Raw genomic sequence first — 25,128 nt, 5'->3', positions numbered from 1 at the left:
TGGACAGTAACTGTTATCTTGGTGCTAATATGGCTTTTTCAGGGAGGGAAATCTACCAGGATTACTTTTCTATTAAGGTGGCTTGGCAGACAAATGGAACAAGCAGATAGGCTTCTTGTGTATATCTCAGTGAATGTCCCTAATGTTGCCCAGTTTGAATTGCCACACTACACAATGTGACATGTTTCCAGTATGTTAGAAAGCAAAAAGACAATCACAACTTCACTTCATGCCTAGATTCCTTGTGAACAGATGCACCACCTCTGTGCCATTAAAGTGAGGCAGTCCATCTCTTGAAAACCTTGCTTTTCTAAAGAACATCTTTACTAACAGATCTTTTAGTCAGTTGGTTATAATTGACTGTAACAGCTACATTCTTGGCCAGTGGTGATGGCTGATGTGTCAGAGGTTTTTCTGTTAATACGAAGTATAACTTGAAATATTATTGTTAAATCAAATGCCCAAGCAGCTGCTGAACTGGAGAACTAAAAGTCAACTTGAATACAGACTTAGTACCCAATTCAGCCAGTCATGCAATCAGTCTTGTATATAAACCTCTCTTGCACTTTCTGTAATGCAAAAAAAAAGCTATGAATTTAAGTATTTGTCTCAAACTGGAAATGTAGAAACTTATGGATGTTACACTGTTATATACAACTGTAGTATCTCAAGTGATGTTACCTAATGACATTAAAACAAAAGCAATTCTTCATACCAAAAAAACATCAGTGTGGCTGTTGATTCTGTCCCCATAACTCAATCTTGTGGTGGTCTAGTGGACACTAGGAATTCGGAACATGCTGAGAATTGTATCTCGTAAGTTATTACTATAGCTGTTGGACAGCAAGGTCTGAAGTCTTCCTGTAGTTTCTTGCATCAGGCCTGTTTGACAAATGCTGTCCCACAGTAAAAAACAAAACGCCCATCTTACTTATTGAACTGTCACTAGAAGCTGTCCTACTAGCTGCTCAGCCTGAGTTTTCTGCTATTAAAGACGCTTTCTTGCTCCCTTCTGCAGGAACATGGAAGCTGGGTATTTAAATTTCATTGCATTCAGAAATTTAATTCAGCTTGTCTCTTCTAACTTTGCAGGAGGTCTAAACTGATGCTGGGAAAACTAAATTAGAACATTTAACTCATGCTCACAATAAATTTTACAACTTCTTTAACGCAGGTGTCCAAAAAGAATAAATCCATTAGAAAGTTACTGTTTTAGACTAGTCTTTAGTACTGGAGACAGACCTGTAACTGTCAGCCTGATGTATCACTGAAAAAATAGAATGGGTGCTTGCTTGCTTATCTTTAATACAGTTTGATTAGTATGGTTAAGGGATTGGAAACAAGTCATAGAAAGAGGATTGGTATTCAGCTTGAAATATTGTTGTTATGGTGCTTCACAGAGAATCACTTTTTTTGTTTACTTTGGCTACATGGCAGCATGTAATTTAGTACTCAAAGATGCCATTAGAACTTAAAACAATTGACTGTCTTGGTGCTTGAGTGATGGAATATGTTTACCCACGTTTCAGTTAAGTATCTAAATGATCACTTGCTGGCCAAGCTAAAATTAACTGTCCTGCTATGCTGGAGTTCTGAAACTGCTGTCAGGATGATCACTAATAGTTGGTTTGTAGTACCTCTTACAAGCTGGCCAAAGATGCTTGCTGGTCTGCTAGTTTAGTCTGAATAGATGTTTACTCTGATTTAGTCTCTCTCTCAAAGAACCACGAACTGCGGTGAAGATTTGATGCATCACTTGAAGCAGGTATGATGAAACAATACAATATTACAAGTGTCTGTCTTGCATTCTTGCTCAAAAAATGTGTTTAGTGCAGCTAGACTCATCAAGCTGGACTGAGGCTCCACCAGACTTAAGTTCATTTAGAGGAAATTATACCAAACTAACGATTGAATGGGGGGAAAAATTTTCTGCCCTATTCCACACCCTCCCCTCTCCCTGCCACAAAGAAGGGAACAGAAAAAATTAAAAGTAAATTTTCTAAGTTGGAATATCCGTATTATCAGATGATTATTTTAAGCTTGCATCCAGATACTTAATTCTTAACTGCTAAACAGCAGGTTATTTATGAGTTACTTCTGTCTTGTGACTGTGTCCAACACATGATGCCTTAATTCTGGATTACAGCAAACTACTGAACAGGAATGCCCTTCTAAAGAGCTAGCTTGTGGTTTGGGTTTTGGTGACAGTAAAATCTACAAGAGTTTTAGGCTCCTTCAAAACAATAAAAAATTTTGTGTTGTTCTTTCATATTGGCTGGGGGAGGAAGAAAAAGAAATTTTGGGACTTTATTCCTCCAGTACTCCAAATGAAGATTCCAAAGATGTTAGATGCTGAACTTGCTCTTGTAACAGCTCTGCTTTAGGAACTACTTGTTCCTTACATGAGTCAGCACTCTGACAGTGTTTTACTAGACTATACTAGACTGTTATCTAATTAAATACAAAATGTCTTTTCAATATTTAAAAGGTACTAGTAAACAAAAATGGTTAGTTTTTAATCTTGAAACTACTTTGCACTATTTCCTAGTCTCTGTGCAGGAAAAAGTGGAATTTTCTGAAAAGTGGACTTTAGAGTACTTACCGTAAGGCAGTTTTGGCCAGTTACTGGCATTCTTCAGTAAGCATTGCTTTTTGTTTGTTCTCTTGGTAATAAATAACGAAAGGAACAAATAAAGAAATTACAAATTTAGTCATGGCAGTTCTTGTCTAGTCATCTACAAAATGGGACGCATGCATGTTATTCTGCAGCTTATATCCATACTATGCAATTTAGAGGTGACTGCCTTACTTTTGGGGGAGAGCAGAAGGTAAGTGTCCTTGGTCTTCTGCAGATGTCTATACTGTTTCATTTTTCCAACACTGAGGAAAAAACCTCCAATGCAGACATATGTAATGAGCTTGCTCAGATTTCCAATGAAAAAGGAAACTACTTCTGACTGTAGTTCAAGGAGTCAAATAGAAATGGTTTATCCATGTATTTTGCATGTATGTGGTACAATAAAGGAGACCAATAGCAGTTGAAGCCACGGTCTTGCAGAGAGAGCTCAGGCAACTACTTTCTACTGCATGCTGAGTGTGAAAATATAATCTAATCTCAATCTTTCTGAGTATACACAGTTTTATGCTGACAGTACTTCTATTCCTATTTAAAGTTTCCTAGACTAGCTATTTCTAATTCTTTTGAAATATAGCCTTTGTTTTTTCACTCTATTACTAGAAAGAGAACTAAAGGCTTAGTCCCTACAAAAATACCATACGAAAACAACTGAAGAGCTACACTACCAGAAATAGACTGGCAGCTCTATGTCATTTATGAGAATGCTCAGTACTAAATGGTAAAAAAAAGTGAGTCATAATAGATACATGTACATTAAGAATAAATTTGGAATCATCTGCTTTAAGACTGAAGTTGCAGTATGTGAAGCATTTTGTGATGACATGTGCATACTACTTAACCAAGTACTGCTTCTTGCACACGTGTCTAGGCCTGAGGGTGGCTGCTGCTATTATCACTTGAAATATCTGAAGAGGATTTTGAAGAGCAGCCTTCAAAACTATAAAGATTGCTGTTTCCCTCTCTTCCTATGTTTGGATGGTTATTATTATTTTAGCATTCAGATCCAATTAAAGGACAGGTTTGATATATTCTGTTAGAAACAGTCAATCTAGAAGATAACTATTACAGAGAGTCCATAGCAGGCAATGTGGGCCAGCAGCTTGACTCAACATCATACCAAAGACTATGCAGCTTCGTAATGGTGCTAGCAACTACAGTTGGCAAAATTATGCCCTCATGTGATGCATCATGTCTCCAAGTTCAAGAGTCATGCCTTTTCTCTTGGTCAGTGCTAACTCTCAAACCAAGACTACTTCTTGAGTCATCAGTTTTATAACTGATGAACAGAACAGGTCTGTATTTTGATGTATTGATCAACAACAAATCACCAAAGCTGTGTGGTCTGAGGGTGTACAGAGTGTATTGTGCAATGCCAGACAAGGTGCAAGTAATTTTGTGTACTGCCTCTGAAATGGCTTTTCCTTTCCAACAAGAACTCTTCTGTCCATCAAACCTCCCCAATAATGGATAGCAGAGGAGGTATTTTGATACCTATGCTTGTATCTGAAACTCTTGCTCCCAACTGCCCCCTTCAGTGACATTCTTTAGTAGCTGAACTGCTTTTAGCTCCTCTCCTACTTAAATTGTGTGACTTGGTGTCTCCTGTTTCAGCATGGTTTTTTTCAGTCACCCTTTCTCCCTGGGTTTAATGTGGAGGTGTCAAGCCTCACAATTTTCCTAATATCTTTGCTTTTTCTAAACAATGATGTTGAATAAAATGCCCCTTCCATGTATGTCCCTTTGAATTTCCAGATTAATCTGGATAGTGACTGCATTGTTGGTGTTTCAGAGTTCACGAGACTCATTTGCAATTAGCTTTTCCTGATTTTTTTTTTTTTTCTTTCTCTAACCTCAAGTAAATACATAAACCCTAAAGCTGGATCTACAGGAGAACATGCGAACTCTGTACACTAGCCTGGATTCTGTGTACATGACTCAGTGAATATTCTTGCAGAAGTTGCTCAGTTGGGATTGAAAACCTGTGCTACCTGAAAGTCAGCTCAAAGACTACCATCAACTAGTTTGCAGACAGTTGATGGCAAGACTTCTATTTGCACTGAAAAGTTCAATTCAGCATTTTCTGGCTGAGATTTTTATTTTAGACTAAAAATAATGACTTATAAGAACCTTTGGGAGACTCTTCAGACTCAAGGCAGTACAGATCCTAATTGCTCATTTAGGCACTCCTTAGACATTGCTCTTCATGCTTTGTTCTTGCTGACTGCAAGGGATTTTGCCTGTGTTTTTCAGGTAATAATTTAAATGTTCAGAAATGCGTTTCAGTGTAAACTTCTACAGTACCTGAATACCTGATAATTGCTAGGAATAAGATATGCATCTGCCTTTAGAAATCCTATTATGTGCTTCAATATACCTTTAAGGTCTAAGGGTTCCCACTCCTACTATGTTTAAGGACAACCTTAAAGGCTGGCATCAACCTAAGATGCCAGAATAAATGTTTTTACTCAGAAATTTACAGTCCTACATCAGTAAGGAGACAGAAAGGTCATATATGCGGCCGTTTTTGCAGACATAGGAAAGAACAAGCTCAGTCTCATCCATTTGCCAGACCAATAGATTTTCATTTCTTCCCTCCATTGATGTTACTGTCATGCTGAGTCGTGAAAACATATTTAATAGAATATCGTTCAGCAATTTTCAAAGCATTGCCTGCTTATTATGAAGTTACAGTAATTGTAGTATTGCTGAACTATTTGTAAGATGAGATAATTATAGGCAAAGGAATCGCTTTTGAAGACTGGAGGGCTACATCAAACTTCAAATATACTATAACTTTCCACAATTCCACAGAAGTGTAGAATGCATTGAGAAGTCTAGGTTGGAAGGGACCTCTAGAGATCTTGTACAATGTTCTGTTCAAAGCAGGGCCTTGGATTAGGTTATTCAGGAGTCCTGCCAAAGAGTCTTTAATACTTCCAGTGCGAGACATTCTAGCATTTCTTTGGGTAACCTATTCCAGTGTTTAATTGTTCTCATGGTAGGTTTTTTTATATTCAGAAGACATTTCCCCTGAAGCAAATTCTGCATAGTGCCTACAAACTTCTATAAAACTACCTTCTAGGACTTAGTCTTTTCTGTGGAAGGCTTCTGAGAGATGCTTTATACTTTTTTTTCCTTATTTTTGAGTTATAAACCTTAATATAACACAGTGCAACTTCAGGTAGAATTACAATTTCAAAAATTTGTATCACTTCCCAGACTGAAGTATCATTCTGATGGATGTAAGCATGCATGTGTAATCAATATTTGAAATATACACACCTTGCAGAGTGTTTTGGGATTGTAAACATCAACAGCACTGGAGGAAGAAAGCTGGCCCCTAAGTGGGCATGTGAAAATATAAGAAAAGACTCAGATTAAAAGTACCACAATTAATCCAATCACAGTCTTTCTGGGTCAGAGCAGAGAGACAGCTGATCCATTACCCTATTCCTGATAGTGATCATTAAAGGATGCACGGGCAGAGGAGTAAGAACAAGGCAGGTATTCAAGTGCTATCTCCCAAGTTCCCAGCATTTTCAGCTGCCAACCAGTGGGTTATTGATTTAGGTGCTCAGAGTCCACCAGAGAATTAGTGAAATAGAATTCTGTGTAAAATGGACTTTTCACAAGGTTGGATCTCCATCCTCTATCAGGTACCCCAATTCATGGTGCCAGGCACGCAGCAAAGCTTCACACTTCCCTACCAGCTGAGAGTTTGGGAGGTCCCTATTGTATGGGCCTTCATCTCATTTCTGCCATCCATACATATTGGGCATATTTGTGCTTTTTGCTGTTTCTTTTTTTCAGAATCCTACCTGTTGAAAGCAACAGCCTCAGCCAAGGATATATTTACTGCAGGCCCTAGCTTGAGGTCAGGAGAATTCTGGGAAGAGAGGTGTTTAGGAGCAGCAGGCAGGACAGTGGGAGCATGTGATACAGGTACTTCTAGTAGCAGCTGTGGTGCATGTGTGTGACAGCAGAAAATCTGAGGCATCACAACCAGTCAGGGTCAGCTGAGTGTATAAAAGGCTGCACAATAACCCTGTGATCCCTCAGCTGTGTAAGATTCAATAGCTGGAAAGAGGCATAGGTTGATTTAGTGTTTCAATAACAATTTACTATGTATGTAACCTGAACATACAATAAATGGCACCAGAAAGCTGAACCAACTGGTATATCTTCCTTGTCCAAACCACAGATTTCTCAATCTTGTGGAATCAGGTTACATTTGTTTGGACTCCTGACATATTTGTACAAGGGAAGGGGGTCAAAGAGTGGAGGGCAAAGCCCTGCCTGCAACAAAAGTCCATACATCACACTGCAGGAGCTGCAGATCTGCCAACCAGCTGGACTCAGCAAAGACAGTCTCATTGTGGAGCAGAGGCAGTAGCATTAACCTGGAGAGGTATACAGACAGAATTGCTTTTCAGTGGGTGAATACTCAGCATGTAAGGCCAAAATGGAATAAATCACAGAGAGCAAAACGGCAAGTTAGATTTCAATGTTCCTCCATTCCTCTGCTTTCCAGAACTGTTACCCACGAAGATAAGGTCACCAGTAAACTATTGGCCTGGGTTTTTTAAATTAACAAGTCATCCTAGAGTGCATCAGTTTTTAATGTCTAGCTCTGGGTGCTTTAAAGAAACTCTTTAAAGAAACTTTCTATAAAGTGATGGCCTTTTACTTATTGAGACCCAGGAGTTTCATGGTATTTAAAACTGAGCACCAAAATGACGAGTCACTCTAGGAAATACAGGCCTAACTGGCAAAATACTCAATTTGGCAAGCTGAACAATACTTAGATAGCTAAACACTTGTCTGTTTTTTTCCAACTATACATGTTAGGCTATTAGCAAATAATACCTTTATTTATGAGCCTTCTTTCAACTCAGGAAAGCATTTAAATTTTTATCTAGTGTTAGGGGCAACCTAGTTAAACTTAGTAAGTAAAAAATCAGAAAGACATATAATGAAGTGCTATGTCTATTTGAGATGTGCTGCTGTTCTTGTGTCTTCAGTTTTAACTACGGGGAACACTGTCTGAATAGGGGAAATGCAGGTGTTCTTTATGTATTACTGTTTGATTCTCTTCAATAGCATAACCCACCCGGAGAGCATGAGTATGCACGAAGATCTAAAAAAGGTTAAAAAAACTTGGGTTATTAAGTCTTCAAGGTTTTTTTAATGTAATTGTAAACCACTGAAGAATTTAAGATTAGGCAGCTGTTTATACATAGAAGTACCAAGTACTGCTATGAAAGTGAAGCAGAAAACAGCTTGAAGACACTTCCAAAATATTGATAAATGGTTTAAATACAAACTCACATACAATTTTAGTGTATTGCCCAGGACTGTACTGGAATATTTTGTTTGACAGCTCTTCAGAAAAAGCTTTCCACAGGGGAACAAGAGAACTGAATGCTCCATCTCCGATAGATTGTAAGCTGAGCAGCTGGAGTGCGTGGGGGCCCTGCGACCCATGCACCTATCAAAGGGTAAGCTATAGTTGTAAGTAAGTTTTTTCCAAAGCCACAACCAAAGGGATATTATCTGACTGCCTTTGGGTTATCAGAAAATACCAGATTGCAACTCTTAATATTGTATATTCATGTTTTGATGAAACCTGTAATCATTTCAGATCTGAAGTTGTAAGAGTAAAAAAAGATTATATCCACATGTACAAAACTGGTCAATTGTTCTCAGTCAAAATATTTTCTTGATAGAAATTATCTGTTTTGGTCACGTGGCTGTTTCTATTAGGAACATTACTTTGCAATACATTTTCCCTTTTTAAATAAAAAGCAATTTTTTCTCAAAAATAGATTTTTATTTTCTTGGGTAGTTCTTATGAGACTCAAAAAAAATGGAAGAATTGAAAACATACAAAATATATATGATGCGTGTCCTCCCTGGATTGAAAATAATGAAAATACTGAAATAAACTAAATACATACTTGCTAAAACGTTATTATTAATTCAATGTTCCTGTACACTTTTTTTACACTATATCTGTTCCTATGGATTTTCAACCGAAAATTTCACCAAAGATGATTCATTTTGAAAGTTTCTAACTTAGGCTGGAAATCCTTCAGTTCTGGTAGTTCTGTTTTCTCTCTAAGCAATGTTAATAGTGTTACTTATGTTTCAAGTTTCGCTCTAGACGTATTGAAAGATTTGGACAGTTTGGTGGAAGACCATGCCTCGAGACCTTAGGAGATACACAAAGCTGTAAAACAAGCCAAGTCTGTCCTGAAGAACCAGAACCAGACTGTGGTAGTGACTTTCAATGCAATTCTGGTAGGTTTTGTTTTCATGACAGAAAGAGTTATGCAATAACTCAGGAAACCACGTCTTAGTTCTGTGAAGTTAAATCAGTTTCCACTGAAGACAAAATGCATACACAAAAAGAGAGATATGCTTCTGTGCTTTTCTAGTTGGGGATGATTTCCTGAAGCAGTGCTTTATTGCTAGGGTTTAAAGAGGGTCCCCAGTGTGTAGACAGGTGGGTTGCAAGGCCACAACACCAAAACCACAGCATGAACAATGCTTGAGAAGGGGTACATTCCTTTCAACTCCCATTATAGTTTGCATCTAGTTTAAATTCTTCTATAATTTCCACTCCATGGTTAAAAGTTGACCATACTATGAGTGTCCTTTCTTTTAGCGTAACTACCCCACCTGCTACAGAATCACTGTTTTATGAAAAACCATTGGGAAAAATAAGGACTGAAAGAATTTTAACAAAATAGATAAGGAGCTTTAGTGACTGAAGTGATATGATAGATGCTAGCTGGAGACCAGAATGCCTCTAGATCCAAAGTGAGACATAAATTTGTAAAGTGATGCATACATAGCATATGAATGAATGTAATGTTCAAGATTCATCATAAATCAAAATAAAATAGGAGAACTTAATGATAATAAAACTAGTCAAAACAGAAAAGGAAAGATGAATTTTGAGTCCCAAGCCATTGTCAGTATTGTCTTTGTCTCAAATACTTTGAAGTGCAATAGAGAAAGAAAAATTTAAAAGTATGTGTTTAACTACTAGTTCACAGCAATTGCATGGCACTTATAGGTGAGGCAGTTGATATCAACAAGTGTTGCTTTATTATGCTAGGACTAAATTTACCCCAAATCTTTAAATCCTGTAGTAAAAAATAAATCAGTCTTTTTAAAAGCTGTGATACACAATCTCAGGAGAATTACTACTTTACTATTGCTTTAGAACTGAAATCACTACAGTTTTGGACACTACAGTGTCCAAATAGTATAGTCCTATTAGCAACAATTTAAACAATTTAGAAATAATTCTTAGTTGATACTGAATTAATTTTTTCCTGTATTCTCTTAATACAATTTAAAAAAACCACACTAATAATCAAAGAATAATATAGAAGCAATTACAGTAAGTAACGGCTTTCTGCAAATGACAGCAGTTCTCCTGTCATTTACTTTTCTTATCCTTCCTAGTAAACTCATAAGTAAATATATTAGTATGGGGGTTTTTTGCATTTGAAGGAGGCAGGGTGTAAGACTCGAATTCCTTGTGACAATAATAGAAATAAACTAAGAGGAAGATCTCAGTGAAGAGTAGCTGGGGGTGTCATTTAAAGTCCATCTTGGAAAAAAAAAGTGTATTCATTCAATGTTTTATTCTTTGATTAGGTCGATGTATAAAGCGACGACTTGTGTGTAATGTAGATAATGACTGTGGAGACTTTTCTGATGAAGATAACTGTGAATCCACCCCACGATCACCTTGCCGTAACCATGATATTGATGTGTCTGAAGTTGGCAGGACTGCAGGACAAGGGTATGTAATGAAAAAAAAAGTAGTATTGGGCCTCGTGAAGAGTCTAGGACTGTCTCCGAAGCCAGCTGAAAACACTGGGGCACACTGACATTATTATCAAAATTGGAATCTGAATCGTGTTTGCATTTGTATTCAGAAATGCTATGTAGCTTTTGGAAGAACACCTAACTACTGTTTTATCTTGTATACTTGGGGGGGGATAAAATATTTATACAGACAGTGTAAATCAATCATTATGTTAATACACAGAATCATACATAGAGCTTACATGAATATACTTGCAATACTTATAATTTAAATGTAAAGCAAGTGATATTTCATAACAAGTAACTCATTCTCAATTACTTTATTAACATGCATGTCTAAAGGGGAGAAAATGTGTCTTGATTATTGATACAATGGGATGTCTTACTGCAACAACACTGCCTGCAGCTTTTTTCCAATATTGCATTCTCTACTTCCCAGATCTTCCTTGTTTACAGGAGTTGTCCTCATTAATCTAAGTCAAAAATTAATCTGTTTTCAGACCCTGCTGGATTTCATTTCAAACTAAAAGATAGCGTGACGTATTGTTCATCTACAAATCGAGTTAGAAGGCAGCTATCCAAACTGGAACAAATGAAAATAAAAGTATACTACAGCACCACCTTGTGTTTAAATGAAAAGGATGCATCCTTTTCATTTAATTTTGATAACAGTATTATTGCAGAGGACCAAAAATGCTGCCCTTGTAGCACGGGGAAGTAAGCCAGGTACTTAGTAATTTTTAGAAGTGGCTTCTTTATTATTTGTATTATAATCCATTACTAAAATTTTCCATGAGAAAATGTTGTATAGGTGTGCTGTAGTGACACTAGTGACCGAGGAATCGATAACCACGTTCTACAATCAGATAGGTACATGGACATATATCAGACATAAATATTGGAAATACTGAAAAGATTCAAATCTGTGAAGAAGACACAGAAAGATTAAAAAAAAAATAGAATCCTCCAAGGAGCAGTTATTTTTTGAATTAACTATTGTACATTGGTATGTACATGCATAGAGCTATACAGCTGATATAGCCACTTCTCTGGATTTATAGTGGTTCAGATTTCCTCTCCTCTGCTCCAGGGAATTCTGTTATTCCACCAGGTCACACCCTGGGAGAAGAGACATTACTAGGAGTGCCTGTATATTCCTTCTACAGATTTGATGGATCTTGTACACACTTGATACAAAAGTTCCTACCGGAAACAAACTATTATAGGTTATGAAAAAAAAAGTTTAGAAGTAGCTGTTGAGATGTCTCTCTTACACCTCTGATGAATTCTTCCTCACAAATACATTTATCAAGAAGGAATACTTTTTACCTCCTCTTATTCCTAAGGTTCTCACTGTGTTTGATGTTTAATATCTATCTTTATTTGTTTATTTCTCATACATGGCCCTAAAAGTGCTTTACAAAAGATGTATTGTTATGTCCATTACACAGATGAGAGAATCACAAGAGATGAGGCAAGCTCCTGTGGATGAAGCAAGATTCAGTTCCACAGCTATAGTCTCCATCCTTTACAGAATTGGACTTTTCCAGTCACAATACCATTGTCTACAGGCTATGGGAGCTGACATGTCTTATTTTGAAGTGTAACCCCACCTGTATTTCTCTTGTAGAATCAATGTTTTAGGGATGCAGCCAATGGCCAGCGCATTTGACAATGACTTTTTCAATGGTATTTGTGAAAGGGTGCGTGATGGAAACACGCGGACATACTACCGCAAGCCATGGAATGTGGGTGTTCTCACTTACGATGTAAGTCTAACTGCTTCTGCGCAAACTAGGTTGTGTTTACCTGCATGATGAATACTGACATCCTCCTGGAAGACTCACAATATCTCTTCAGTCAGCCAGCAGCAGCTTTTTGTTATCAAGCTTTTCATAAAGTCCAGAGGGAAACAGTTTATGTTATCATTTGCTTTAGCAGTTAACCTTAGTTGCGACAGATAAAGTCCCACATGTTCATTGCTGTACCTGTGCCTAGTAGAATCATAGAATGATAGAATAGTTTGGGTTGGAAGGGACCTTTTAAGGTCACTTAGTCCAAGCCCCCTGCAATCAGCAGGGACATCATCAACTACATCAGGTTGCTCAGAGCCCCGTCCAACCTGATCTTGAAAGTTGCCAGGGATGGGGCATGTACTACCTCTCTGGGCAACCTGGGTCAGTGTTTCACCACCCTCATTGTGAAATATTGCTTCCTTAGACCTAGCCTAAATCTACACTCTTTTAGTTTAAAACCATTACCCTTTGTCTTATCGCAACAGGCCCTGCTAACAAGTCTGTCCCCATCTTTCTTATAAGCCCTCTTTAAGTAGTGGAAGGCTGCAATAAGGTCTTCCCAGAGCCTTCTCTTTTCCAGGCTGAACAACGCCAACTCTCTCAGCCTGTCCCCATAGAAAGGGTGTTCCATCCCCCTGACCATTGTTGTGGCCCTCCTCTGGACCCGTTCCAACAGGTCCATGTCTTTCCTGTGCTGAGGGCCCCACAGTTGGATGCAGTACTCCAGGTGAGGTTTCACCAAATTGCAGCAGAGGGGCTGAATCATGCTTCTTTGGATGCAGCCCAGGATACAGCTGGCCTTCTGGGCTGCGAGCACACATTGCCGACTCACATCCAGCTTCTCATCCACCAGTACCCCCAAGTCCATCGTGGCAAGGTTCCTCTTGATTCATTCATCCCCAGCCTGTACTAATACCGTGGGTTGCCCCGACCCAGGTGTAGGACCCCACACTTGGCCTTATTGAACCTCATGAAGTTCACACAGGCCCATTCCTCGATCTTGTCAGGTCCCTCTGGATGGTACCCTGTCCCTCAGGCATGTCAACTGCACCACTCAGCTTGGTGTCATCTGCAAACCTGCTGAAGGTGCACTTGATCCCACTGTCTATATGTCATTGATGAAGATATTAAAGAGTGCTGGTCCCAATATGGATCCCTGAGGGACACACCCATCACTGATCTCCATCTGGACATTGATCTGTTGACCACTACCCTCTGGATTCAACCATCCAACCAATTCCACCAAACAGTCCTCACATCAAATCCATCTCTCTCCAATTTAGACAGAAGGATGTTGTGGGGGGCCATGTTAAAGGCCTTACAGGAGTCCAGATAGATGACATCAGTAGCTGTTCCCTTGTCCACTGTTGTGGTCACTCCACCATAGAAAGCCACTAGGTTGGTCAGGCAGGACTTGCTCATAGAAAGCCACTACGTTGTTCAGGCAGGACTTGCCCTTGGTGAAGACATGCTGTCTCAAATCACCTCCCTGTCCTCCATGTGCCTTAGCATAGTTTCTAGGAGGATCTGTTCCGTGATCTCAGGCACAGAGGGGAAACTGATGCGTTGGTAGTTCCCAGAAATCCTCCTTGCTACCCTTTTTATAAAATGGGTGCAATATTTCCCTTTTTCCAGTCTCCAGGGACTTCACTTGACTGCCATGACTTTTCAAGTATCATGGAGAGTGGCTTGGCAATTTCCTTAGGAGTCTGGGATGCATCTCATCATGTCTCATAGATTTGTGCATGTTCAGGTTCCTCAGGTGGTCTTGAATCTGATCTTCTCTTAGAGTGGGAGGGACTTTGCTCCTCCACTCCCCATCTTGCAGGCCATTCACTCAAGAGGTGTGGGAAGAGACACTGCCGTGAAGACTGAGGCAAAGAAGTTCTTGAGTACCTCAGCCTTCTCCTTGTCCATTGTTACCAGTTTGCCAGTCTTCCCCATCAAGGGGGTTACACTTTCTTTCACCTTGCTTTTCTGGCTGACATACCTATAGAAGCCCCTCTTACTATTCTTTGCATCCCTTGCCAAGTTCAGCTCCAGCTGCGTCTTGGCCCTCCTGACCTCATCCCTACACAACTGGGCAGCATCCCTAAACTCATCCCACGATACCTGTCACTGCTTCCACTGCCTGTACGTTTCCCTCTTGCTCTTGAATTTGACCAGCAGGTCTCCACTCAGCCATGCTGGTCTCCTGCCTTCCTTTCCCAATTTCTTACACCTGGGGATTGAGAGCTCTTGCACTCTGTGGAAAGCGTCCTTAAAGATCTGCCAGCTCTGTTCTGCTCCCTTGCCCCTGGGGGCAGTTTCCCAGGGGGTCCTATTGACCTGAAGCCCTGAAGAGCTGGGAGTTTGCTTTCCTAAAATTCAGGGTCCTGACTTTACTCTTCACCTGCCCCATATCCCTCAGGACTGCGAACTCCACCAGTTTAGGATCACTGCAGCCCAGGCTGCCTCCAATCTTGATGTCACCAATTAGCTCACTTGTGTTGGTGACCACCAGGTCCAGTATGGCATCCCCTCTGGTAGGGATCTCTATTACCTGGCATAGGAAGTTATCCTCCGTGCACTCCAGGAGTCTCCTGAATTGCCTATAGCTCTCTGTGCTACTTTTCCAGCAGGTGTTGGAGTGGCTGAAGTTCCCCAGCAGGATAAGAGCCTGTGAGCGTGATGCCTCCTGTAGCTGGAGTAAGAAGGCTTTGTCAGTAGACTCCCCTTGACCGGGCATCCTGTAGTAGACACCAGCCACAAGGTTCCCTTTGTTGCCTCGATCTCTGATCCTTACCCATAAGCTTTCGACCAGCTCGTGGCTATTCTGCAGAGACAGCTCTTTGCACTCTATCCATTTCTTGACATGGAGGGCAAAGCCTCTGCCCTTCCTTCCTCACTTGTCCCTTCTGAACAGCTTGTAGCCTTCTGTAGTTGCACTCCAGTTGTGGGATTCATCCCACCAAGTTTCAGTAATGGCAACCAAGTCACAGCTTTCTAGCAGCATGGTGGCTTCCAGACCCTCCTGTTTGTTGTCCGTGCTGCGTGCATTGGTGTAGAGGCACTTCAGCTGGGCTGTCAGCCATGTCATCCTCTAAGAAGAAACTCCTTAAGTTCCTCTGAGGTCTTTCTCTGGTGCAACAGGCTGAGGGACCTTGCTAGCACACTGTCCTTCTAACCTTGATGTGTCATCCCACAGTTGGTTCCGATATTATCCCACTCCCTCTTTGAGTCTAGTTTGAAGCCCTGTCAATAAGCTCCTGCTAGTAAGTGAAATTGTCTTCCTGGAATGTTTATAATATGAGTGGATGAGATGTACAGGAGACCTACAGAAAGGAATATGATACCTAACTTTTACTGGGTAGAGCAGTAGCAACCAAGTTACTTTTTCAAGGATACACAAAAGACACCGATAAAAAGGCAGGAACAATATTATGATACTCTAGTCCTGTTTGGGTTTTCTCATCAGTGATGACTTTCTCTGTGCCACTGAAAAAAAAATCTAATCGGCTTTTGAGATTCAGACTATGACTTCCAGCGTTGTTCAAACACTAAAAATGTTGATGATCTTAGAAAATCGTCAAATGCATTTCAGAAATCAAAGCAGTATTTTGCTTACCAAATGCTCTGCCTATCACTGTAACTAGAAACTTCATAGAACAATGACAATTTAAACCAGACCCTGCCCAAAATAAGTAAATCTGGCCCAGACATCCTTGTTCATATTTGATTTTGATGCATAACCATTTTCAGTTACTAAAATTGTATCTTCTGCTAAAGTATACAAAAAACCCTCCACAACACTAAAATAGGTATTCTGAATTAGCTATTGTCTGCTATAAGAAAAGAAAGAAAAATCGTAATTCTAATTCATTTCAGATGTCAGGACCTAGTAGCAAATCTTGTCTGTGTTCTAGGAAGGAGCTGGAGACTACTACTTCTTACATGTGAAGGAACTGTTGACACACATAAATTACTTTGACAGTATTACATGCTGAGATTTAACACTCACTGAAATATCGTCACTGTAGTTTTCCGTTGAGTTTTAAACCACTGAGCTGATCCAGATGAGGTCGTTTGGAGAGGGGGTGGTATTTCCATTTGTTTTATTTTAAAAGGAAAAACAGCTGTAAGAAAATGTATTGCTAAGCTATGTAAGACATATAACTTTAAAGTGCTACATTGATTTTTCTATTACTGCCTGTTTTGTTTTCTCATACAACCTTTTCCTCCTCTTTTCTAAGACAAAAGCAGACAAAACTTTCACATCTGTGTTCTATCATGATCGTGTAAAAATGTTACGAGAGGTTTACATAGAAAAGCAAAAATACTTTAATGCTGACCTGTCCCTGAAATACACACCAACTGAAGGAAGTAACAAAAATGGTTCAGAAGGAAATTTCAAGTATCACTATAGCAAGAATTCAAGTTTAAGTTCTATCCTGAAAAGCTCCACAGAAAGGGTAAGTTTAACCAAGCTAAAGCATTTAATGTAACTATTTTAAAAACAGTAAAATTTACAGTATTAGAATAACACAATATTAATCTTCCTAAGTATTCTAGTTGCATGCTGCTTTTCTGTAATTTATTCACAAAAGTTAAATACTGGCAATACTAGGGTTAAGATTTCAGAGTTGGCCAAACTATAACCAAATGTAGCTTCATCTTCCCACTGTTTACCCTTGACTAGAAACTAGTCATCTTCAAAAGGGGCTTGACGTTAGAAAGACCCAAAGATCCCTGATCTCATCTTGATTAGAGAGCAGGTCTGATCTAGTGCAGTGTGGAAAATTAGGTCAGGTCCTGGAATAAAAATTGCCACTGAGTATGCCTACACTAGGTAAACTCAAAATAGACATGTAGAATAATAACTGAAAGATCAGATCTCAGCCATTCAAGTATGTCTGTACTAATAAACTAGCCTAGGCTAAGAGGCACGGGCATTAGCACTGGCACACAATAATCTGTAGTTTTACGAGCACACTGCTGCCGTGATTTTGGTCTGTGCCAGCTCTCATGCTCTCATAAGCAATGCTCATCCTGTGGTGCCCTGCAGCATGTCTGAAAGGAATGTTCCCAGTAGACAGTCTGGAGAAGCAAGCCTATGCTGGGGTTGCACATAAGCTATACCACTCTACCAGCCCTTTGAGCCACAGGAAAGGCCCTATTCCATTTCATTTGCTATTAAAGAAGCAGTCTTAACATCTAGTGAGGTCACTAGACATGCTAGACACTATGGCCTAATCCACCACATGCAAGGAAGAATAGATCTGCCTCGACTAATTCAATCTTTCAAGTTTCTTGTCACCTTTGTTGTCTAGGACCCCTTCAGAGCACTGGAGATCAAATGTATATAAAGGAAAATGAAGATAACTTTTATAACTGATTAATTAAAATAATGCTCAAGAGACAGGTCTGTAGTATAAAGAGAAGCTGATATTCAGCACTGACTTTCTTGGGATGGAAACGGACCATTTAAATCTCAAAGCATTCATCTCCACAGATGCAAAAGATCAAGTTCTGTATCTCAGGGTATATTGCAGATTGCCCATGATCTACTGGCTTGTGATAGGAGATTTGGCCTCAAATTCTTGCTCAGAGATCAGTTCAGAAAATGAGTTTTGCTCTGTGGAAGGCAAAGGTCTATCAGTGTAAACTCACGTTGCTGCAGTTTAGTGGAGTGGCAGTCCCTGGTGGAGAACACTCCAGGGCTCACCTGCAAGTTAAAGCCAGGAGTACCCCTGGGACACCAGGAGAGTAAGGGATTTTGTACTTGCTGGATGGCAGGAATATTTGCACATACAAAGATTTCCTCAGAGATTTAGATGCCTGAAGATTTCTGCCAGTCCTAAGCAGCATGTGAGTCAGCAGTTTAAGATCCTTTAAATGGAGCCAGCTAGTGTGATGGTCAGTTGCTAAATCCTTTCCACGTACCCCCTGTTAGGCATTACTCTTAAGGGAGTCACATAAGTACTGTAGATAATAATGGGGGTTGGAAGGCACATGTTTTCTTAGAGTCTTAAGTGCAACTATTTCACAAATTGTCATATGTTACTGGCAGCAGCTAGGTCCTAGTTTAGATTATGATATAAAACCATCTGCAGTGTAATTTATGAAAAAAACAGCCACTAAACCTAGAGTTAGAACATATGTATGGGTCAAATGCCTCAAAGGGATTTTTTCCTGATTAATTCTCATTTTATTATGTTATTTTGGGGGTTGTTTTTGTTTTTAATTTGAGCTGTGCACTTCCTTCTGACAGTCTGAGAATAACAGAGAAGTGATCCAAAAAAAGAGAGAACTTAGTTCTGCCCTGACTATAAACAAAGACAAAACTGCAGCTGACTTCAGTGGGCAGCTTCAGTTATCTGGCAAGCCGTATGGAATTACTTTTCAATGTCATGAAAGTCAGAAAGGCACTTTCAGTAGATACTGTCCTTAAAGAGAGACCTTGTTGTCAAACAGATCACAAAGAGCTTTCTGAAATTAGTAAGGGGAGAGTTCTGCAAAACTGGAAGAACTGAAATGATCTAAATCTCTTGCTGCTTCTTCAGTTTAAATTGGAGAGTATTTAATTTGAATTTACAAAGTTTGTTCCTCTTCCAAAACTCTAGATTGAATAACATGTTTAAAAGTGCTGCAGTTTCTTTGGAAGTAAAACAAAAGAGATTCTCCTGCTGTGCTGCATAACAGAATGGCACTCTCATCTGCTTTACTCTCCTTGCATTCAGAACCAAACCTTTCTGTATGTAAAAGGAAAGATTCAGCTGGGAAGATTCCAAATGCGGAGTCGTGATGTCCATCTCACAGATAGTTTCCTTGATGATCTAAACTTTCTGCCTGCTGAATATGATAAGGGGGAATATTTCAAATTCCTAGAAGATTATGGAACCCACTATGCCGTCTCTGGAACTGTAGGAGGAAAATATGAACTTGTGTATGTGCTGGATAATTACGCTATGTCTCGAATAGGTATGCATTCCACTGGCCCTGCTAAGGTATGCAAATTATCACCCAGTCTCCAGTCATGCAAAGAGATCTACGAGGATAAATTTGTGCATATGGAGCACTACTGAGAACAGAACAGTTCAGTGTGTGCTGCTTGTGGCACACCAGTTAGAGAATTTCATGAGTTCAACATAGATGAGAGTCACACTTTGTAACTTTCAGAATTGTTTGAAGTCTGTGTTTTAAGTCTGTAGCTGAGAAAAAGAATAATATTAAACAAGCCTCTTGAAAATACTAGTACTACTAAATGGTGTGACATGATTCACAAGAGATTCCCAATACCTAGAAAATCTGCCTAAAGCTTAAATCCCTTTTGCTAGTTGATCCCTTCTTCTGGTACAAACACTGTAAGAGTATGGTGGTGGCAAAAAATAAGGAATACATTCAAGAGCCTCCTTGAAATCACATGGTGTGAGTGTGTTGACACTGTTTTTATAGACCTTAATATTCATACTGGAATTTTCCTTGCCCTGTTTAAGATAGGGAAGTAGTAATTTAATCCTCCCTCATCTGTGGTTCAGATTTATGTGGTTTTGTGATGGATTGAAGTGATCATTCTGGAATAAAGTTTAAAAAGGTAATTCTCATGCTGATTTTGGAGATCAGAAAATAAATACCTGCTGCATGCAGCACCACCAACAATATTACTATCAGATATTCAGACTATGCAATGGGACATGGGGCAAAAATGTCACTTACATATCCCAGTATTACTCTGTTCAGCACCTGGAGATTGTGGTGCTGCTTTTTTTTTTTAAGTACCAATCTTAAGCAAAATTCTTTCTGAACACAAGAGTAAAGTTCCAGATGATACGTTTGAGTTTAATAAATAGAAAGCAGGTGCTGGAGCACTAGAGGATAGAGGAGAATTAGAATTCATGGGAACAGAGTACTTGTAAGAGGTTAGTGGTGTTAATTAACTTTATGGGGAAAAGGAGTGGAGAAACATACTTGAGGTTAGGAGATAGAGACTGGAAGGATAGAATAATTTAGCACATAAAAAGAGCAAATGGTAAGCAGCTAAGACAAAATTCCAACAGAATATATGGAAAGAGTGGTCCCTTGAGGGACATCTGCTTTCATCTAGATCAAGAAAATAGATATCAGATTTTGGAGGGTTTTGGCATTTTCCTCATCACTGTAGGTTTCATCTGCCTCTGTGCAGGCGTTTCAAATACAATCATCCTTACATATCCTTACATTAATTTCATGGAAGAGGAAAAAGCAGAAGGTAAATGGGAAGAAAGCCATAAACATTTCCAATAACCCTGAAATTTATTCTCCAAGAGTAATTATGTCACATTATTTATAGTCATTCAATCCATCAAATCACCTAATTATTTCCACTTCCAGGTATCACTATAGAAGATGTGAAAAGATGCCTTGGCTATCACTTAGATGCCAATATTGTATATGAAGACTTACATGCCAATGTTAATATTGATGGTGGTAAATGTGAGAAGATTAACGTGAAGGACAACTGTACGTATATCTTTATTTTACACTATATCTTTTGCTTAAGGAAAGATGATACCAATTGCTTCCCTTTTCATAATCAATATAGTTATTGCTTTAGCGAAAGGACAAGTCCAGTAGACGGGTAGAGGTGAGGCTGCTGTATTTCCATACTCCCAGGTCAAGCCAGGCTGAGCATGTGTTCCCAGTAGGCATACACACAAACACACTTATATTACACGTACATACATACTCACATTGCTGGCCACATAAATCAATATCGACAGAAGCACAGCACTCAGGCAAACGTAAACAGCACAGATGGCTTCATCCTGTTCTCCTTTCCACCTGATCAGGGTGAAAGTCTGTTAGTGGGAAATATCACAGAATCACACAATGGTTGAGGTTGGAAGGGTCCTCTGGAGGCCATCTTGACCACACCCCTGCTCAAGTAGGTTAATCTCCCCAGATATTCTCCCCAGACAGCACAACCCTCAGGTATTTCAGACCGTCCTCAATATACATATATAGCCAATACAGATCCTTCCAGCAGCTGACCTTAGACATTCAACTGAACGAGCAACTGGGTCCTTAGTCTCCCCCTGTAGCTGGAACGTGGATATACAACACCCCAAGGCTCACAGCTTCACTCCCATTGCTGGTACAGACCACCTGATGCACACCAACACACACATCTACCCACACAGAGTAGCTGGCCTCAGGTGTCCAGTCTAGCCACCAACTGGCCCTTGGATCCTCTTACCTCCTTACACAGTCACACACTCACATGCAAATAGATCTCAGTTAACCCCAGGACCCTGAAGTTTCTACAGGCCTCTAAGACCTGGTCACTCCAGTAGCCAGCTCCTCCAGTTGTTTCACTCTAGAGACATGTACATATCTAGGCCAGACTAACAGCCACTTTGATACTTGGCTCCCGAGCCACTTACCCTATTCACTTGCTAGTCTGGCTTGATATTTGCTAGGGATCACGTACTGACATATGTATCCTCACTCGCTCCAGTTATTGGCACCACAACACCAGGTCCCTAACAGCCATTGTCCAACTCTAGTTACTGGTACACAGACCTCCATACACACATATGCATGCAGAATAGAGTCTCCTCACGCAGGAAAATAGTTAGAAATTAAATTTAATGGGAAACCAGGACAGACTGCAAAGATCCAAGACAGTACATGGCAGACAAGCTCAGTGAGCAGCCACATTTCTATATGCAATCAGACCACATTTTGCCTTTATCCCTCTGTTTTCCCCCATGCGTGTTCCTCCCAAAGCCACCTTGATCCCATCTTACCTCTTCAACAGCACTCCCCTAAATATATGCTAAGTATTTATGTCTGTGTAATCTCAAAATGTCCTTCTTTGCATCCAGAGAGACTTTCCATTGACTCATCTTGCTGTTGACTCATCCTCAGCCCCATCCCGTGGGGCTAATGGCTCTGCTGGGACAGGCCTGGGAAGAGTCAAGGCGGGGTTCTCTTTCTCCGATTAGACTACTTGTGTTTCCCTGCCTGTCATTGTTCCTCTCTGCTCCTTCGTGTGTCTGGAGAGGATGCTTTTATCACATGACCTAAAAATTGCGAAAAGCCATGAGATTTACTATTGTGCACAGAAGAGGCAATTCTTTCCAGTGCTCTGTTCTTGTGTTTTAGTTATGAAGCAGAAGCTCCTGCTGTTCCAATTCCTGCCCTTTTCTGGTTCAGCTCAAATGATACAGTAGCATTACTTACATTATCCTTGGCTTGTTATCAAATGGCTATGATTTCCATAATGTCTCTCATATTGTCTTACCCGTTCTTTTCTTTTCAGATATAGGGTTTTCTAGTTTAACTGCAAAATAGAAGATTTCCTCCCACATAAGAGGTATGAGCAAAGAAAGATTGAATTTCACCACAACCAGAGAGTGAAAGGTTCTTCTCTCTATGGTCATTTTACAGAGATTGATTGGTTGCACTAAAAGGACAGCTGTTCTTCAAGATTCATAGGCATTAAAGTTTCTTATTCATCCTTTCTTCTTTCTTTCTGCAGCAGAATTTAAGGATGATGCTATCATTGATGATGTAATTTCCTTAGTTGATGGAGGGAAGATTGACTTTTCAGTTAAAATAAAAGAAATGTTACTGCGAGGATCCAAAATGGTTGATGTAGAGGATTACATACAGTGGGCTAAGTCTTTGGTTGATGCTCCAGTAGTGATACAGCAAAGGGTAAGTACAACTTCTTCAAAGCTGTGGCTCTTACAGTTTGAAAGCTTTTATTCTAAGATGGAGGTGAGACTTCAAGTTGATCATGAACTTTCAGATAGGTTCTTCATCTTGTCAGTTTATTCAGATGCTTACTCTAATGATGGGTATAACAAAAGGATTCAGAACTTCGGAAAAGTCTGTTATGCATGGTCTTTTTTCTTCTACAGCCTTCTCCAATACATACGCTTGTTCCAGTTAAGATGAGAAATGCATATTTAAAGAAACAAAACTTGGAAAAAGCAATTGAAGACTACATTACCGAATACAGCGTGTGCAAATGTGAACCCTGCAAAAATGGAGGCACCCTTGTGCTGGTAGATGGAGCCTGTACATGCATGTGCTCAAGCTACTTTAAGGGAATTGCATGTCAGATTCCCAAATCAACATTAATTAAAGGTTAGTAAATACTCCAGACAGACTAAAATGAGCATACTTATTATAGTGAACAATATCCTTACAAAATGAGTCTTAATAAGGATGTCATGGTACTCTCTTGTACCTACTGCTGTCAAATCTCATGAGTATATGGTGTGGAAGTTAGTGTACATAAGTCACTGGGTTCTCTCCATAGAGAGGGCACTCAATTTAGAGTACATTGTCCCACATACATTGTTGTGTCTTGGAATGACACCCCATGTTCATTTAAGTAAACAGGATCTTTATTGAAGAATAGTGTGGTAACGGTAAGCTGATTTCAGGCAAAATCAATCTCACCACATGATAAACTATTTTGCCTTCAGTTTCCTGCAAAAGCACTGTGTTTGCTAACACATGCTCACATTTCATAATTATTGTGCTAGCTTAATATTAGATTGGTCCACAAAGGGGAAGCAGGCGATGAATGCAATTCCACAACTAACAATGTAAAAAAATTACTGTGCAGTAAATTCATTCCCTGTGGCCACATTTCTAAAGCACAGGTGCCCAAAATGGGCCTTAGAACTTGATATTCAGGGAGCTTCCCAGGGTGACAAAAGTGTTTAAAACTCTGGGCTCTTAAGCAGTAGCACTGACAAGGGTGTTTTCAAAAGCCAAATCTGTGTGATGGGATGTGTGCTAGAGGGTGTGATGATCTGCAGAGTCACCATAGCTGAGAACGTAAAAATTGAATCATGTTCTACCTTGTCCACCCTCAAAAGTGGCAAGTAAAAAGTTCTAATTAATCTTTCTGTCACTGCACAGAAGACAAAGAGATGCTGGACTAATCCTAGTGTCTTAATACCAGTTGTCACTGATGGAGGCTGGAGCTGTTGGAGTGCTTGGTCGATCTGCATCAACGGAGAAAGCACTCGAACTCGCCAGTGTAATAATCCTACACCAGAGCCTGGTGGCAGACCATGTGAGGGAGAAAGCATTGAAAAACGGCCCTGTGGAGAAGGAAAATAGTTATGCTGCTCAAAAACAGGTAAGTAGTCTCTCTAAGTACTAAGGTGTTATTGCCCTTTAGAATAAATGGTAAGCCAATATTTGGGGCATTTCAGTGATACAGTTGAAGAAATGATGGGTAAGTCCATGTACATGTTTCATTTAAATCTGTCACTTAAGACAGCTTTTAACAACAGCCACCCTGTAGCTGGAATTTGTGAATGTTTAGATTCGTATTTGAATGTCTTGATCACAAAACTTCAAGAGTAAAATGGAGTTCTGGATAAGAACAGACTAAAAAATCCAGCTCTAAAAATCACAGTGTTTTGATTCATTCTTCATTAGATTTATTTTACATTACAGTAATATTTTAATTTAATTAATTTTAATTTAATTTTAATTTTACATTACAGTCATATTTGAGACACAGTGAAATCATGTCCTTGGTGAGTCATGAGAGTACTATTTCACTTAAATTTTGACCAATATATATTTCATAGCTACTATCTTCTATCACTTCTTTACTATTTTTTTCCCTTTTTTAGAAGACAGTAATGGATTCCAAATCAATTCTACAAATCACAGTATCTGCTGGCCAGCTAGCTACCTGAGAGCAATGGAATGCCATGACTTAATAGCATCTGCAGCTTAAATGATCGCTAATCAAAACAAAGTAATACACTAATAAACAACAGCACTGATGCAGTGGGCTGATGCAGTGTGGTCCATCTTTTATCTGCCTGTGGCCATCATGAGAACACAAAT

General features: G+C 39.6%; 1 protein-coding gene across 1 annotated transcript; it reads left to right on the top strand.

Annotated features, from left to right (window-relative positions):
* Window positions 1–2,742: 2,742 nt before the first annotated feature.
* On the top strand, window positions 2,743–24,384 carry C9 (complement C9; the record flags this gene model as incomplete). The annotated part of the gene is made up of 11 exons (XM_082013688.1): window positions 2,743–2,828; window positions 8,019–8,136; window positions 8,791–8,938; window positions 10,310–10,457; window positions 12,114–12,252; window positions 16,512–16,730; window positions 18,999–19,239; window positions 20,629–20,757; window positions 22,781–22,959; window positions 23,166–23,394; window positions 24,224–24,384. The coding sequence occupies 11 exons, from the start codon at window positions 2,743–2,745 to the stop codon at window positions 24,382–24,384; spliced, it is 1,797 nt and encodes a 598-aa protein (XP_081869814.1).
* Window positions 24,385–25,128: the final 744 nt, after the last annotated feature.

This window comes from Phaethon aethereus, assembly GCF_964289735.1.
Source record: "Phaethon aethereus genome assembly, chromosome: Z".
Lineage (NCBI taxonomy): Eukaryota > Metazoa > Chordata > Aves > Phaethontiformes > Phaethontidae > Phaethon > Phaethon aethereus.
The sequence above is the reverse complement of the archived record's forward strand: the minus strand, read 5'-3'. Positions and strand labels throughout refer to the sequence as shown.